The sequence below is a fragment of the Pleurodeles waltl genome, chromosome 7 (genome assembly GCF_031143425.1).
Source record: "Pleurodeles waltl isolate 20211129_DDA chromosome 7, aPleWal1.hap1.20221129, whole genome shotgun sequence".
Lineage (NCBI taxonomy): Eukaryota > Metazoa > Chordata > Amphibia > Caudata > Salamandridae > Pleurodeles > Pleurodeles waltl.
The window spans coordinates 412,763,149-412,781,204 of NC_090446.1; the positions used below are offsets into that span (position 1 = coordinate 412,763,149).

General features: G+C 48.7%; 1 protein-coding gene across 4 annotated transcripts in view; it reads right to left on the reverse strand.

Annotated features, from left to right (window-relative positions):
• RALGAPB (Ral GTPase activating protein non-catalytic subunit beta) overlaps positions 1 to 18,056 on the reverse strand; it is a 1,713,320-nt gene that overhangs the window by 1,127,873 nt on the left and 567,391 nt on the right. For all 4 annotated transcript variants that reach the window (XM_069243900.1, XM_069243898.1, XM_069243901.1 and 1 more), the window contains one exon: positions 10,383 to 10,497. In XM_069243900.1, the coding sequence (XP_069100001.1) occupies positions 10,383 to 10,497 (115 nt within the window). The remainder of the gene's footprint in view (positions 1 to 10,382; positions 10,498 to 18,056) is intronic.

Genomic DNA, 18,056 nt, shown 5'->3' on the forward strand with positions numbered 1-18,056 from the left:
GGAACCTCCTTGTAGGCAAAAAGGAGGCATGGCAATAGGACATCCCATCTCCTTCTGACCATTTCAGAGAGTCCCATGATCATGCCCTTGAGAGTCTTGTTAAACCTCTCTACCAAACCATTGGTTTGGGGGTGATAAGGGGTGGTGAAGTTGTACGTTACACCATATTCCTTGCATATTACCTTAAGGTATGCAGTCATAAAGTTGGTACCTCTGATACTACCTCTCTAGGAAAGCCCAGTCCAGAGAAGATTCCCAGGAGGGCTTTTGCCACTGCAGGAGCTGTAGTGGTCCCTAGAGGAATGGCTTCTGGGTATCGGTGGCATGGTCCACCACCACCAGACTACATCTGTTCCCAGAGGCTATGGGCGGGTCTAGGGGTCCAATAATATCCACCCCAACCCTTTCAAAGGGAACCCCAACCACTTGCAGTGGAATTAAGGGGGCCTTTGGGGGGGCCACCTGTCTTACCACTGGCTTGACAGGTGACACAGAAACGACAAAACTCCTTAGTATCTTCAAACATATGGAGCCAGTGAAAATGAGGGACAAGCATGTCCCAAGTCTTGCTTTGCCTCATGTGACCTGCCTGGGGAATGTCATGTGCCAGGGTCAACAGAAATTATCTGTATTGCAGAGGTTCTACCAATCTCCTGGTGGCACCAGGTCTGGGTTCCCTTGGCTCTGAATATAAGAGGTTGTCTTCCCAGTACAGCTTTTGGTGCCCCTGCTTCTTGGAGGACAGCTTACTGCATCAACCATTCCGCTGCAGGATTGGTTTTCTGAGCCACACTGATTTCCTCCCTGGCAGGCACCCCGGCATCTAAGAACTCAGCTGTGTCAGCCTTCAGCTCCTCAGGTGTAGTTTCTGCTAAGAGAGTAGATTCCTCCTCCTTAAAGGGGTAATCTTCACTGGAGGGTGAGGTAGAGGGGCAGCTTTTTGCTTTTCCTTCCCTTGGGTTTTGGAAGGTGTTGGGCAATTGTTCAGGGCTCCAAGTTTCCTCGCTCTTTTTGCTTCTTGGCCTGTGCCCTAGTCAAAGCAAAAATATGCCCTGGGATGCCCAGTGTTGCTGCACTGGCCTCCAGCTCCGCTTCAGCCCAAGGTGAAGTCTCCAAGTCATTACCTAGTAGACACTCTCCAGGTAGGTCTGAGGAGACTACAACTTTTTAGGACCAGTAACCCCCCAGCCTAGCTGAAATCAACAACTGCCATGGGGTGGCACACATTGTTGTTGTGGGCGTCAGTCACTTGGTGCTGATGACCAAGTAGGTGTTGCTCAGGGGACACCAGTTTTTCAGTCACCATGGTGAGACTGGCACCTGTGTTCCTGGAGCCCTCTGTCTTAATACCATTTATTAAGCGCTGATGTCTGTACTTATCAACATTAAGGGGACAGGCAGCAAGGGTGGCAAGATCAATGCTCCCATCAGAGACTAAGACAGTCTCAGTTGTCTTGCTGACTAAACCAGCCCCCACTATAGTTCCTAAGGTAAGCCCAGCTACACCCTTGGATTGGTTATTGTTTCCTGACCAACCACTACTGCTGTTAAGAGGGGAACTAGTGGTAGAGTGGGGGGTTGTAGTGGTGGGTGGCTTGGTGCCTTTCTTAGGGCAGGAGCTGTCTCCTGGCCTATGGCCTTTGTTTTTACATACATTTTATTATGGAGGAAGATAAAGAGGTTTTAGACCCACCCCCAGGGGAATTTTGTGGGCCTGATAAAGGCTCATTGTTTTTATCTTTGTCCCCACCTTTTTCTTATTTTGTTTCACCCCCTGTATGAACTTTTCTGCTCACCCTAGTTCTGACCCATTTGTCTGCCTTCTTTCCCAATTCTTGGGGAGACGTCAGATCTCAGTCAACTAAGTACTGGCGCAACAAATCAGACACACAATTGTTCAAAATATGCTCTCTCAGAATTGGATTATACAAGCACTCATAATCACTGACTGTGTTGCCATGTAACCAACCTTCCAAAGCTTTGACACAGTAGTCCACAAAATCAACCTAATCCTGGGGGGAATCTTTCCTGGTCTCCCTGAACGTAATCTTATATTGTTCAGTGGTAAGACCAAATCCATCTAACAGTGCAGCTTTTAGAAAAGTACAGTTGTCAGCATCCCCTTCTCGAAGTCCATCTCCCCTGTCAGAGAAGGAGAACCTGACAATAGAAGCCCACTGTCTCTGATGGACCCTTTTTACCTTACAGGCCATTTCCAGAGCAGTGAACCACTTGTAAATATCATCCCCCATCTTGTAGAGGGGAACAATTTTGTTGAGGTTCCTGTAGTCAAAAGAGTCCTCCTTAACCCTAGGTTCCCTGAAACTATGGTTGCTGCCACAATGGGGTACTAACCGCAACCCCTGCCTCTCTCTCTTTCCACTGCCAAGACTCCCTATCTAGGGCTAGCTGCTGCAGCCTGGCTTCCTACTGTCTCAGTTTCCTTAGTTCACCGTCTAGAGAATCTTCCCCTGAAGTTGTGCAGTGTGTCCCCTCGGATACTGACGTGACATGAGTGGCCAGAAGGGGAGCTGTCCCTATTCTTAGTACTCCTTCCCACTAATCCTCTGGGGACAAAGGGGGCCCTACTGTTATGGCTTCCCTTCCCACTCCCTGAGGTGCTCCCAGCTAGGCTAGAAGGTTTGCTAGGGACTCTGATCCTCTGAGGGACCCTGCTGACCCTCCTAAGTGTCTAGATCCCGTCTCTCTAACAAGGGGGGCTAGAGTCTATGTCCTCCTCCTCCTCCTGGCTACCAGCATTGGTCCTGGTCATCCTGGAGGAGCAGGCCCAGGAGCAGACTCTTATTAGAGTTCCCCCCACTGTCTTCAGGTTCCTTTTAGAGCACATATCCCTCAACTCTTGGAAGGTGAGGCCCACATAAGGTGGGTCCATAGCCTGAGATGTGTCCTGTTCTGAAGACGTTAGATAGCTAGAGTGATGTAGGATCCCTAAGTACTCTAAATCTCACCAAAGAAGTCTGGAGCAAGGGCTATGCCTAGTCTCCTAGCTTACCCAAACCCAAGAGACTACTTCTCTCTGATACTAGCTCCAATGTGTGTGCCCCTAGATAGTAAGAGGTCTTGCTTGTGGAATGAGCCAAGTGACGGAGTGGTAAGGCAATTGCAAGTACTTATCCCACCGCTGCACCCCAATGTAGGAAGCTGGCTTGGTGTGAGGTGGGTACCTAAGGTACTTACACCTTATACCAGGTATCCCCTATTAGTATAGTGTAGGCAGAGTCTAGAAGTCAGACTATCAAGGGGAAGCTGCAGATGAGCAGCCAAGGCTTATCTAGGAGACATGCAAAGCTCATGCAATACCACTGTAGTCACACAGCACTTGCACACATGAAAGAAAACATTCAGTGTTACAAAAATAAAGGTACTTTATTTTAGTGACACAATTACCAAAAAGTACTAGAAAGGCAACCCTTCAATAGGAGTTAAGTAACACACTAAATATATACACTAGTTATCAGCAAAACAGGGCAAATGCAATTAGACAATAGTGAACCTAGGGGGAGCACAAACCATATACTAAAAAAATGGAATGTGAACACAGGACCCCCACCTATATAAGTGGAATGTGTAGAGGAAAGCTGGGGGTACTAGGAAACCTCAAAGTTAAGTACCACCGTGCCCCTAGCAACCAGGAGAAAAGGAGTAAGTTAGTGGATTTTCCCTAAACCACCCAAAAGAAAGGAAAAGAAAAAAATGCAACACCCAGACAAGACTGCAAGAAACCAGCAGTGAATTCCTGAAGGAGACCTGTGGAGGAAGGGACCAAGTCCAGAAGTCACAGGAGAGTCTAAGAGGAGTAGGAGCTACTACCCACCCAGCTGTGGATGCAGGAGTTGGTCTACGGTGATGAGGTCAGCACTGCAGTCCTGGAGTCGGTGAAATGTTCCTGAAGGATGCAGGCGACTCCCCACACCGGAAGAAGGATTGCAGTCCAGTTCTGGTGCAGGAATTCCACCAACAAGCCTTGGCAAAGGCAAATGTTGCATTTGGCAGAAAGTGGAGCTGCAGAGGACCAGTAAGGCCCAGGAGGGCTCAACCCAGGAGGTGGAGTCAGAGAGAACCCTCAGCGACACAGAGCCCACAAGAGCAGAGGCAGCACCCACAGGATGGAGACAAAGGAGTTGTAAAAGAGCCCATGCATCAGGACTGGAGAAGGGTCCCACACCGCAGGAGAACCACACAGAGGACTGTGCCTCTCAGGAAGGAGTGCTGGGGGCTGGAGCTACACGTAGCCTGAAGATCCTATGGAGGAGATGCAAACAAGCCTCAACAGCTGCAAGAGACGCGGAGCACGGGGTACTGTCCTACGTGGGAAGTCAAAGGCTTACCTCCACCAAAGCTGGATAGCTGGCAGAGAGGATCAACAGGACTACTCCGAACTACCACCCATGATGCAGGATCCATGCAGCTCAGGGTGAGAGGAGTTAAACGAAGACAGTCGTCGTTGCAGTAGGTGCCTGCGGATGCAGAGGAGTGACTGCTTCACTCCAAGGGAGATTCTTTCTTTCTTCTCGTGCAGACTGAAGATTTGCCACCCTCAGAGGATGCACAGCAAGGGCGATGGTGCAGAAGCTGGGAGGAGCCGTGGAACCAATGTTGCAAGAAGTGACTTCGTCGTGGATGCAGATTGTCGGATCCTGGAGGGTCCAGTCGCGGTTCCAGTAGCTAGCAGTTGAAGTAGAGGTTGTAGAGGAGTCCTGCTGTAATCTTGCAAGCCGAATCTGAGGACCCACCCAAGAGAAAGACCCTAAATAGCCCTGTAAGGGGGACTGGTCACCTAGCCAGGTGACAACCTATCAGGAGGGGGATCTGGTGTCACCTACCTGTCCTGGCCACTCAGATGCTCCCAGAGGTCCCTTCCAACCTTGGATTCAAGATGGCAGAAACCAGGGACCCTGTAAAGGAGCTCTGAGCACCACTCATAGTGTGATGATGGACAGGGGAGTGGTCACTCCCCTTTCCATTGTCCAGTTTCGCGCCAGAGCAGGGACTGGCAGTCTCTGAACTGGCGTAGACTGGTTTATGCACAGGGGTACCAAATGCGCCCTTCAAAGTATACCTGTGGCTTGGGGAGGCTACACCTCCCAAGCAATGTAACACCTATTTTCAAAGGTAGAGGGTGTTTCTCCCCCCCCACCCCCACCCCCAAAAGGAAATCATTTGTTCTGCCTTCCTGGGGTTCAGCTGTTTAAGCAGCAGGAGGGCAGAAACCTGTCTGACGGGTGGCAGCAGCTTGGGCTGGAAGACTGGTAGGAGCTATGCTGGGGGTCCTCTAAGGAGCCCCCAGAGTGCATGGAATAATATTTCCAACACTGGAAACAGTATTGGGGCATGATTCTGACATGTTTGATACCAAACATGCCTAGGTTCGGAGTTACCATTATGTAGCTGGACATAGGTAGTGACCTATGTCCAGTACACGCATAAAATGGCATCCCCGCACTCACGAGGTCTATGAAAATGGCAATGGAGTTTGTGGAGGCACCTCTGCTGGGGAATGGGTGCCCTCAAAGACACAGGTACTTGCACCTTGCACTCTGGGCTAGCAGAGCCTGCAGAAAGGTTTGTATGAGCTCCCCAATGGGTGGCATAATACATGCTGCAGACCATGGTGATCCCCTGGTACCCCAATGACCTGGGTACCCAGGTACCATATACTAGGGACTTACATGAGGGCACCAGTGTGCGCTGGCCTGGCTTGTAGTGGGTACCAGAGGTACTTACACCTTGTGCCAGGTCCAGTTATCCCTTATTAGTGTAGAAGAGGTGTTTCTAGCAGCTTAGGCTGATAGAAGGTAGCTATAGCAGAGCAGCTTAGGCTGAACTAGGAGACATGCAAAGCTCCTACTATACCACTGGTGTCATATGCACAATATCATAAGAAAACAAATACACAGATATACAAAAAAATAAAGGTACTTTATTTTTATGACAATATGCCAAAAGTATCTCAGTGAGTACCCTCAGTATGAGGATGCCAAATATACACAAGATATATGTACACAATACCAAAAATATGCAGTAATAGCAAAATAAAGTAATGCAAGCAGTGTAAAGTTACAATAGATTGCAATAGGAGCACATAGGTATAGGGGAAACACAAACCATATACTCCAAAAGTGGAATGCGAACCACGAAAGGACCCCAAACCTATGTGAGCTTGTAGAGGGTCGCTGGGACTGTAAGAAAACAGTAAGGGTTAGAAAAATAGCCCACCCCAAGACCCTGTAAGGTAGGTGTAAAGTGCACCTACAACCCCCAGAGAGCACAGAAGTAGTGATAGGGGGATTCTGCAAGGAAAACCAACACCAACAATGCAACAACAGTGGATTTCCGGACCTGAGTACCTGTAAGACAAGGGGACCAAGTCCAAGAGTCGCAACAGTGTCGAGAGTGGGCAGATGCCCAGGAAATGCCAGCTGAGGGTGCAAGGAAGCTGCCACTGGATGGAAGAAGCTTTGTGTTCTGCAAGAACGAAGAGGACTAGGAACTTCCCCTTTGGAGGATGGATGTCCGGCGTCGTGAAGAAGCTTGCAGATGTGTTCCCACGCAGAAAGACCGCAAACAAGCCTTGCTAGCTGCAAGAGTCGCGGTTAGGGTTTTTGATGCTGCTGTGGCCCAGGAGGGACCAGGATGTCGCCACTTGGATGAGGACACAGAGGGGGCGCCCAGCAAGTCAGGGAGCCCTCACAGAAGCAGGCAGCACCCGCAGAAGTACCTGATCAGGCACTTAGAAGAGGAGTGAACCATAGTCCACCCGAAGTCAGAAAAGGGGGTCCCACAATGCCGGAGGACAACTCAGAAGGTTGTGCACTGCAGGTTAGAGTGTTGGGGACCCAGTCTTGGCTGTGCACGAAGGAAATTCTGGAAGAGTGCACAGGAACCGGAGCAGCTGCAAATCACGCGGTACCCAGCAATGCAGTCTAGCGTGGGGAGGCAAGGACTTACCTCCACCAAACTTGGACTGAAGAGTCACTGGACTGTGGGAGTCACTTGGACAGAGTTGCTGAGTTCCAGGGACCACGCTCGTCGTGCTGAGACGGGACCCAGAGGACAGGTGATGCAGTCTTTTGTTGCCTGCGGTATGCAGGGGGAAGATTCCGTCGACCCACAGGAGATTTCTTCAGAGCTCCTGGTGCAAGAAGGAGGCAGGCTACCTCAAGAGCATGCACCACCAGGAAACAGGCGAGAAAGCCGGCAGGATGAAGCGATACAAGGTTGCATTAGTCGTCTTTGCTACTTTGTTGCGGTTTTGCAGGCGTCCTGAGCAGTCAGTGGTCAATCCTTTGGCAGAAGGTGAAGAGGGAAATGCAGAGGAACTCTGGTGAGCTCTTGCATTCAGTATCTGAAGAATTCCCCAAAGCAGAGACCCTAAATAGCCAGAAAAGGAGGTTTGGCTACCTAGGAAGGAGGATAGGCTAGTAAGAAAGGTAAGAGCCTATCAGAAGGAGTCTCTGACGTCACCTGATGGCACTGGCCACTCAGAGCAGTCCAGTGTGCCAGCAACACCTCTGTTTCCAAGATGGCAGAGGTCTGGGGGCACACTGGAGGAGCTCTGGGCACCTCCCCTGGGAGGTGCAGGTCAGGGGAGTGGTCACTCCCCTTTCCTTTGTCCAGTTTCGCGCCAGAGCAGGGCTGGGGGATCCCTAAACCGGTGTAGACTGGCTTATGCAGAGATGGGCAGCATCTGTGGCCATCAAAGCATTTCCAGAGGCTGGGGGAGGCTACTCCTCCCCAGCCATCACACCTATTTCCAAAGGGAGAGGGTGTCACACCCTCTCTTAGAGGAAATCCTTTGTTCTGCCTTCCTGGGCCAGGGCTGCCTGAACCCCAGGAGGGCAGAAACCTGTCTGAGGGTTTGGCAGCAGCAGCAGCTGCAGTGGAGACCCCGGAAAGGCAGTTTGGCAGTACCCGGGTTCTGTGCTTGAGACCCGGGGGATCATGGAATTGTCTCCCCAATGCCAGAATGGCATTGGGGTGACAATTCCATGATCTTAGACATGTTACATGGCCATGTTCAGAGTTACCATTGTGACACTATACATAGGTAGTGACCTATGTATAGTGCACGCGTGAAATGGTGTCCCCGCACTCACAAAGTTCGGGGAATTTGCCCTGAACGATGTGGGGGCACCTTGGCGAGTGCCAGGGTGCCCACACATTAAGTAACTTTGCACCCAACCTTCACCAGGTGAAGGGTAGACATATAGGTGACTTATAAGTTACTGAAGTGCATTGGTAAATGGCTGTGAAATAACATGGACGTTATTTCACTCAGGCTGCACTGGCAGGCCTGTGTAAGAATAGTCAGATCTCCCTATGGGTGGCAAAAGAAATGCTGCAGCCCACAGGGATCTCCTGGAACCCCAAAACCCTGGGTACCTCAGTACCATATACTAGGGAATTATAAGGGTGTTCCAGTATGCCAATGTGAATTGGTGAAATTGGTCACTAGCCTGTTAGTGACAATTTGGAAAGCAGAGAGAGCATAACCACTGAGGTTCTGGTTAGCAGAGCCTCAGTGAGACAGTTAGTCATCACACAGGGAACACATACAGGGCACACTTATGAGCACTGGGGCCCTGCCTGGCAGGGTCCCAGTGACACATACACTAAAACAACATATATACAGTGAAATATGGGGGTAACATGCCAGGCAAGATGGTACTTTCCTACTCCTACACTGGGGTCCTGGTTAGCAGGATCCCAGTGAACACAGTCAAACACGCTGACACCAGGCAGAAAATGGGGGTAACCATGCCAAGAAAGAGGGTACTTTCCTACGGTGTTTTGCAAAATCATAAGTGACTGACACAGTGTGTAATTTATTAACTACTTTTTGCAAAATTGATTTGTACATGAGGCTTCCTGTAACAAAGATCGTAAAGAGCTTGAAGGATTTAGTCAAGCCTGCAGCACAGTCCTCCAAGCCACCAGATCTATGCAGATTATCACTCGTCCTCGCTGATTTCATAGGGGGCTCTCCTGTTACTGTACTTTCCTACATGTATTCCAGACTACAGTCTTATCAGGGTCTGAGGGGTTCAAGCTATTGTGTGGCTATTCTGTGCTTTCCCTGGATCAGCCTAAAAGTGGCAAAATTATGTTTAGTTTTCCTTTCTTTTGGCCGACGGACTATACCAGTATGCACTGTTTAATACCTCTTATTTTTGTGCATGACCAGATCATGTGGGCAAACCCTTCCTCTATATCTTGGCATTTAAGGTACTGTATAGAGCAATCTCGGTGTATCCAGTTCAATTTTGCCAGTGTCATTTCTGTGGAGGTAGCTAAATAGTACAAACCTAAATCTAACATTGCTTGACATTGTTTTAACTTGGGAGCAGGACTTGTCACACTTCTTCCATCTGTGGGCCTCGACCATGAGTCTCCCATTTTTTTCTAGTTATCATTAAGGTTGTCAGCTTATCTATTTTCAGGGCCTTATATAATTATGATATTGGATTCCCAAGTCACATTACTGTTGCATGTGTCAACAAAGTTGTTTCCTTAAGTGCCTCTGGGAATATGGTACAGACTCCTCAGACACTTCATAAGACAAGTATTTCACGGTATTTCTCCTTCAGTAATGAGTAACTTTAAATGTGGGGCTGCTGCCAATGCTGTTGACAGTCTTCTTGCATTTCTGTGATACTAACAGATTGTAGTGCCCCTCCCCCCCAATATTAAAGGTGTTACTCTCTCTTGAAGCAGGACAAATATCCTGAAGCACTTTTGAGACACCCTACACTGCCTACATCAACAATGCGTAATACTAAAGAATTTTAACTGAGGTGAGTATTACCACAAGCAGAATTTACCACAATACAGCTGGATGAACTATTTGCTGGTATGCCAAGCAGTGTGCTCCCTCCTTTTGGACTTGGAAAACCGCTAAAGGTGGAAAATTAGAAGGATCCTCTGAATCCCATGCAGCTCAGAAGGATAAGACAAAGAGCTAAGTACAGATGCTCTTTGGCATGATCATGGGGACACTTAAGGTGGACTAAACCCACAAACCAATGGCGTACCCTTGAACAATCAGTTTCCATCCCCAAGAAAAATCACTGGTTTCAGGTGAAAGAGAATTATTGAGGCTGCATGACAAAAGGGTAAAATAACCTTTGCGGGGCCCAGAGTGGCTGTGTTCAAGGACTTTTCGACAATAATGATACAAAAGAAAAGGACCTTCTTTATGGTGACAGATTTCTTCAAACCCCCGAGATGAACATACCGATTTTTGGGGTGGGGAAGATACAGCACTACTGATCTTCACATGGGAGGGTCAACAATTTCAAATGTGGTCTCTGAGGTCCTACAAAGTTAAGTTTAATGCGCATACCTACATATGTATAACTCACCTCAGATTTCACTGTTCCAAAATGATGAGGCAACGGCAACAAGGACAGCAAAATGTGTATGGAAGACCTCCTCAGATCAATTGGATTGACATAAGTTTTAAACTTTGAGAGTTCCCTGAAAATAAAAGAAACAAAAAAATTAACTTTTGCAGAGTTAAATATGTGTACCTACAAAAATGATGAACTGTTAATTTACCCTCATAATTACTTGTTAATTGTCAATATCTTTAAAAAGGAAGCAGGGTTAAAATATAAATAAATAACTCTTAAAATCGTTTCAAACACAAACTACTGCCAATCCATAGCAGGTAAAACAACTCGTAAAAGATTTGACTGAGCATATACTTCGATTGGAATCTAGATAAAATCTTTGAAACTGAGGTTTTCAATAACACCGTGCTGAGCAATGTAACACATGGACCACACTCACTGGCTAGAATAAAAACACTGCTTTACCACCTACTGTTCACACCACACATTGGACTCGGCTTCTTGAAGCATGTTTTAGGGATATACTTAAATATCAATTAAAAGTCACTCTACAAGAAGACCTGCTTCTAGAATTCAAAATTAAGAAACAGATGTCCTGTTCAAACTATGCAAAAAGCTACAGAGAGACTGAAGAATGTCTGGTTAGGTACCCAAAATTATAAAGCTTTGGAAAACCCAACTCATCTTGTTCTGATAATGCTTGTTGCGTACTGCTAATGGCTAGGCAGATGCTTGTCAAATTGCATTGGCATTGGCCAGGTCAAAAGATCTAGCCTGCCATTTTTTTTTTTTTTTTTTTTTAATGTTCCAAGACGGCAGTTACATTGCCCGTGGAAGCAATGAAGAAGTTACAATATTATCTGCTACAGACTGTTTAATTTGTCTGTAGGAAGAGGTAAAACCCAAGCTGAATGCCCACCAAAAATACTAGACCAGAGTGAGGGACTTATGTTTGGTAAACCCTGGTACAATACCAAGGAAAAAATAAAGCAGTGTAGGTCAAACTGGATCTCTTGTAAATGGCATCATGATTGGTGACAAAGTAAGAAAAACTGAAAAAGCTACTCAGCGGATACAGAAATATCTTTAAGTTTCATTTTAATCATCTGTGATACTTATTGCAAATATGTAAAAATTATACAACAGGAGGGATGTTACAGTCTAACTGATGTAAGGCTACAGAGAAAATCAGATTAGTCTCCACTAAGTCCTCATGGGTGGTAGTGAGACCAGGCAGAAAGCTTCTCTCTGTAACAGCACAACAGCAGTGTGACAATTATCACACTTCGGCGACTTATTAAGAGTTGGCCAAATTTAGATGCTGGACACTGGGGGCCTGGAATTTTTTCACACCAGCTGGATTCCAAAATTCAAATCAAGCCATTACAAACTTTTGTCCCTAAAATGGGGAGCTGCCAGGAGGACCCCATATTACTAAGCCTTTTTCTGCTTGTTTTCCCCGATTCTAGGGAAAAACAGTTCATAAATATTAAGGGGGGGGATAAAGGTGTGAGATCGGTGTGGGGGGTCAGGGAGCAGCATCAAGGGAAAATTAATCCTTTGGCCTGGTGAGGGAAGAGAGGTGAAAGGGATTGTGAAATCCTCTAGGAACGTCACGCTTATTGGCATAGTTACCAATGTAGGAAGCTGGCCTGGTGTGTGGTGAACATCTATGGTGGTATCCCCTATTAGTGAAGTGTAGACAGTGTCTAGGAAACATAGGCTCTCTAGAGGTAGCTGTGGATGAGCAGCCAAGACCTATCCAGGAGTCATGCAAAGTGTATACAGTACCACTGGAGTCACACAGCACTTACACACATGAAAGAACCACATAGGGTTACAAAAATAAAGGTGCTTTATTATGGTTAGACAAATACTAAAATACTGTATTGGCAATACTCCAATAGCAGGTGAGTAAACATACTATTATATACACATTAGGAGTCAGAACTTAGCAAAAAAGGCAATAGAAAACAGTGAAAGCAATAGTATGTACTGAAGGCCCTAGGGGGACAAAATCATATAGTGAGAAAGTGGAAGGCAAAAGTCGGGCCCCCACCCAAGGAAGTGGAATCAGTAGAGGGGAGCTGAAAGAACTAGAAATCCCAATAGGTAAGTACCAGTGTGCCACCCAGAGACCAGGAGAAAAAAGATAAGTACCTGTTTTTTCCCAAACCCACCAAAATGACGTCAGAAGAGGATGTTGCAAGGCCCAGAAAATACTGCAAGAAATCAAAGTTGGATCCCGGTAGAGGAAGACCTGTAAAGGAAGGGGACCAAGTCCAGTTCATGTTGGAGTATCCGGTTGCGACAGTAGCCACTACCCACCCATCTATGGATGCAGGACCAGGTCGACTGTGAACAAAGACAGTGCAGCACTGGAGCAGCTGAAGAGGTCCTGAAGTGATGCAGTCAGCGTCCCACGCAGGAAGGAAGATTGCAGTCAGTCAGTGGTGTGGAAAAACCACTAACAAGCCTTGGCAAAGGCAAATGTAATTGGAGAAGAAATGTGGAGCTGCCAGAGACCAGCAAGGTCCAGGAGGACTCAACCCATGGAGGGTAGTTCCGGGTGACCCTCAGCAGTGAGGAGAGTCACAGGAAGAGGAGGCAGCCCATACTGACGACCCCCAGGCAGCAAGCACAGGAGTCGTGTTGAGGCCCATGCAGCATACCTAGAAAGGAGTCCCACGTTGCTGGAGAAGCACGCAGAGGGCTGTTCGTCTCAGAGAAGAGGGCTGGGGCTACACGGAGCCGGAAGATCGCTTGAGGAGATACCAAAAAGCATTGGTAGCTGCAAGAGACACGGCGCACAGGAGTACTGTCCTGTGTGGAGAGGCAAGGGCTTACTGTCTCCCAAGTTGGACAGCTGGTAGAGAGGGCCAAGGAGACCAGACCTCCACCTGTGATGCAGGATCCATGGAGCTCTGGAGGTTGCAGTTGGTGCCTGCAGATGCAAAGCAGTGAGTCCTTCAATGCAAGGGAGATTCCTTTGTGTATCTTGTGCAGGCTAAAGACTCATCGACCTCAGAGGATGCACAGCCGGGGAAATGTTGCAGTTGCTGGAGGGAGCCGGAGAAACAATGTTGCAGAGCGGAGTTGTTGCTGTGGATGCAGATTGTCGGTTCCTGGAGGGTCCAGCTGCGGTTCCAGTGACCAGAAGGTGAAGTAAACGTTGCATAGGAATCCTGCTGGAATCTTGCACATCAAATCTGAGAACCACCCAAGAGGGAGACCCTAAATAGCCCAAAAAGTAGGATTGTTCAATTAGCAGGGTGACCACCTATCAGAAGGGGGCTGTGATATGTCACCTGCCTGTCCTGGCCAGTCAGATGCTCACAGAGGACTCTGCCAATTTTAGATTCAAGATGGCAGAATCAAGTGGCCACCTGGAGGAGCTCCGGGCACCAACCCTGAGGTGGTGATGGACAGAGGAGCGGTCAATTTGCTTTCCATTGTCCAGTTTCGTGCCAGAACAGGGACAGGGGGTCCCCGGAATGGTTCAAACCTGATTATGCAAGGAGTGCACTAAATGTGCCCTTCAAAGCATACCAGTGGTTTGGGGAGGCTACCCCACCCAAGCCATGTAACACCTATTTCCAAAGGAAGAGGGTGTTGCCTTCCTCTCCCAAAGAAAATCCGTTCTGATTTCCTGGGCTTGAGCTGTTAAAGCAGCAGGAGGGCAGAAACCTGTCTGGGCTGCACAAGAAAACCCTGCAAAATAGTAGGAGCAAAGCTGGGGTTCCTCTAAGGATCTCCCAGAGTGCATGGAATCATAAAACAATACTAGCAACAGTACTGGGGTACTGTTCCAAAATGTTTGATACCAAACATGCCCAGTTTCGGAGTTACCATTATGTATTGGACACAGGTAGTGACCCATGTCCAGTACCCGCGTAAAATGGCTTCTCCGCACTTACGCAGTCCAGAGAAATGGAGCTGGAGTTCATAGGGGCACATCTGCTCATGCAGGGGTGCCCTCACACACAGGTACTTGCACCCTGCCCTCTGGGCTACGAGGGCCTGTCACAGGGGTGACTTACAGTGACCTGGTGTAGTGACCTGCAGTGAAAGGGTGCATATGCACCTTTTCACGCAGGCTGCAATGGCAGGCCTGCAGGCACATTTTGCATGGGCTCCCATGGGTGGCATAATACATGCTGCAGACCATAGGGAAACCCCGGTGTTCCAATGCCCAGGGTACCTAGATACCATATACTAGGGACTTAAATGAGGGAACCAGTATGCCAATTTTGGCGGGTATTAAGTTGGGAACCAAATGTAGGGGAAAAGAGCACAGTCACTGGGGGTCCTGGTTAGCAGGATCTCAGCGAATACAGTCAGAACAGTGAGAATAGGCAAAAAGTGGGGGTAACCATGCCAAAACGAGGGTACTTTCATTCAACCACCATTTTTTGCCTGTTGTTAGTGTGCTTAGACTGTTTCCCCTGGGATCCTGGTAACCATGACACCAGTAAATGTGCGCTCTCCTCTAAATCTGGTTGTCTTCGTTCCCTTTACACCCCACAGTTGGCATACTGGTTTACCCCGGTAAGCCGCTGGTATATGGTACTTGGTACTGGTACACCAGTGGTCCCCCATGGCCTGCAGCCTGCAGCACGTACTGTGCCACCCATGGGAGCCCATGCAAAGTGTGTCTGTACGCCTGCAATTTGGAGACTGCATGAGGAGGTGCATGCACCCTTTCACTGCACCACGTCACTAAGTCACCTCTATAGTAGGACCTAAAAGCCCAGAGGGCAGGATGCAGGTACCTGTGTGTGGGCACCCCTGCATGAGCAGAGGTGCACATTTGAACTCCAGTTCCAATTCCCTGGACTTCGTAAGTGTGGGGAAGCAATTTTAGCTATTTACTGGCCATAGGTCACTAACTATAACCCAGCTGCATAATGGTAACTCCGAACCTAGTTCTGTTTGGTATCCAACATGTAGGAATCAGACCCCAATAATGATACCAATATTCGTGGCATGATTCCATGCACTCATGGGGCTCCTTAGAGGACCCCACAGTATTGCTCCTACCAGTCTTCCAAGGTCTGCGAGCACCCCACGCTGCTGCAGCCTCTGAGACAAGTTTCTGCACTCCTGCGCCTGAGCAGCTCAAGCAAGGGAAGGCAGAACAAAGGATTTCCTGCGGGAGAGGGGTGCAACCTCCTCTCCCTTGGAAATAGGTGTTACAAGGCTGGGGAGGGGTAGCCTTCCCAAGCCACCAGCTTGCTTTAAATGGCACATTAGGTGCCCTCTTTGCATAATCCGGTTTGCACATGTCCAGTTACCGTCGGTCCCCGCTCTGGCACGAAACAACACAAAGGAAAGGTGAGTGACCACTCACCTGTAAATCACCACCACAGCGGCGGTGCCCAGAGCATCTCCAGGTGGCCACTTGATCCTGCCATATTGACACCAAGATGGACAGAGATCCTGGGAGCATCTGAGTGGTCAGGTTAGGCAGGTGACTTCAGCGACACCCTCTAATAGGTAGTCACCAAGCATCTTTTTGGGCTATTTAGGGACTACCTTACGGGTGGGTCCCCAGACTCAGCGTGGAAGACTCCACCAGCAACGACCTCTTCAGCTCCTGGCCACAGAAAACGCTAGATTTCACAAGAACCGTACAAGACTGCAACGCGGAGACGACCTCACCCTGCAGCATTTTTTCCATGGCTCCTGTCAGCACTTTGTAACATTTCCACAGCTGTGCATCCTCTGGGGCCGGCAAGACTTAGCTGCACCAAAGAAGCAAGAACTAATCTCCCTTGAAGTGAAAGAACACGCTCCCTTGCATCTCCAGGCACCTGATATCCGGCTGCTGAGATCTGCTGTCCTCTAGACCTGCGAAGACTCTCCAAATCAGGTTGCAATTCTGAGGGGTCCTCTGGGTCCTCTTTACCTTCTGTACAAGTTGTGAGACGGTGAGTCTGACTCTTCCTCGAGGATGGAATCCCTGTGCACTGCAGCTGGTGCAGCAACCAAAGCTTGCTGAGTCCTGCCTACGAGGGATCTTCTTGCTTCATATAGAAGTGACCGCCAGCACTCTCCCTCTGCAAGGACAGCCTTCTCTCTGCTGCTCCAGCAACGTGGGACTCATCTTCAGGTGTGCTGCCAGGGTCTAACTGAGACTTACCGTGGCTGCTGCAAGTGGGTTGCTCGTGGGGGCTCAGACTGCTTCTGCTAGCTCTCCTGCCTTTTTAGGTTCAGCATACACTCCCTCCCAAGTGTCGAGTACCCATGACCTTGCTGGTCCTCTCCAGCCCGGCAAACCTTCTTCAGCTCCAACTTGCATTTTCTTGTTGGTGATCCTCCTGATCACTGACCCGCCTGCAATCTGGCAACCGTGGAGGGACAGCTCTTAGATTCCTCACCTGCTCTTGGACTCCGCAGCTAGCATTCCCCCATTACCGCCATCCCGGATTTTCACCCACAGAAGGGTGGGCATTGCCTCCTGCCCAGCCTGGACACTCTTGTGTGGACTGGAATCTGTCCCCTTCTTCTACAGGTCCTCTTCATCTGGAATCCTCAGTTGGGTTCCACCGATCTGGTCCTGTTCTTGCATTGTTCCAATCCTAAGTCTCCATGTTAGCCTACGGGACAACCTGGTAATTTACCTCTGCTCACCTGGGCGCTGGAGGACTTCTAGATACTCAAGTCTTGGGAGTTCCAAACCCTCCCAGCCCTTGGCTAACCTCGCCATTTCCTCTGGTGGGGGACCTATTCTCACATTCCACTGTCTTAGTATATTATTTTGCCCCCATATAAGACCCTTGCTATTTCTAGCTTTTTCTAATGATTTTATGCTAATTGCTAGTAATTACTTGTGTGTATTTAGTGTGCACTCGCATGCAGCAGGGTGTTTGCCTATAGAAATCTACTATGGTGTTCCTATAATAAAGTACCTTTATTTCTCAAACACAGTGTGGTTCCTTTCATGTGTGATAAGTAACTGTGTGACTACTGTGATATTGCAAGTGCTTCACACTCCACCTAGATAAGTCTTGGACGCTCACCACAGCTGCCACTAGGGAGCCATGGCTTCTTAGACACTAACACTTACTAAGAAGGGTTGCCTGGTTCTGGTATAAGGTGCCAACACTGTAGGAAAGTGCCCATTTTGGCATGGTTACCCCCCAGACCTCTGGTGTTTCCACCCCCACTTTTTCCTCTTTTTTCTCTCTCTTCCTCTGAAAGCCCTTTTTTTGGTTGTCCCTGTGCATTCAGAGCTCTATGCACACAGGAGCTCTGGCAGCCGCACCTCATCGAGGCGCACTTCTCCCAGGGAGACTACATTTCCCGTCTTCCCTGGGAGCATTATTACGCGCCGCAGCACTCGTGACGCGTCATGTACGCGCGCCCGACCGTGTCGCCACACTCGAGACACGAGTCGCGGCAACACTGGTTTAATTACACCCTGGGAGCATGACGCGCCGCGGCACTCGCGACACGTCATTTACGCACGCCCAATCGTGTCTCCACCTTTGAGACAAGTGTCGCTGCAGCGCTGGTGCACACATCAACATTCCTCCTATACGACTTCCAGAAGTGCTGCATACGTTTCCCTGACGCCAGATTTCTCCGGCGCTGCATTTACGACACTCCTTACCAATCACAAGCTCTTTTAAATACCGGGCGCCCTCTCATCCCGGCACCAGAGCAGCTGGGCACCGGCAT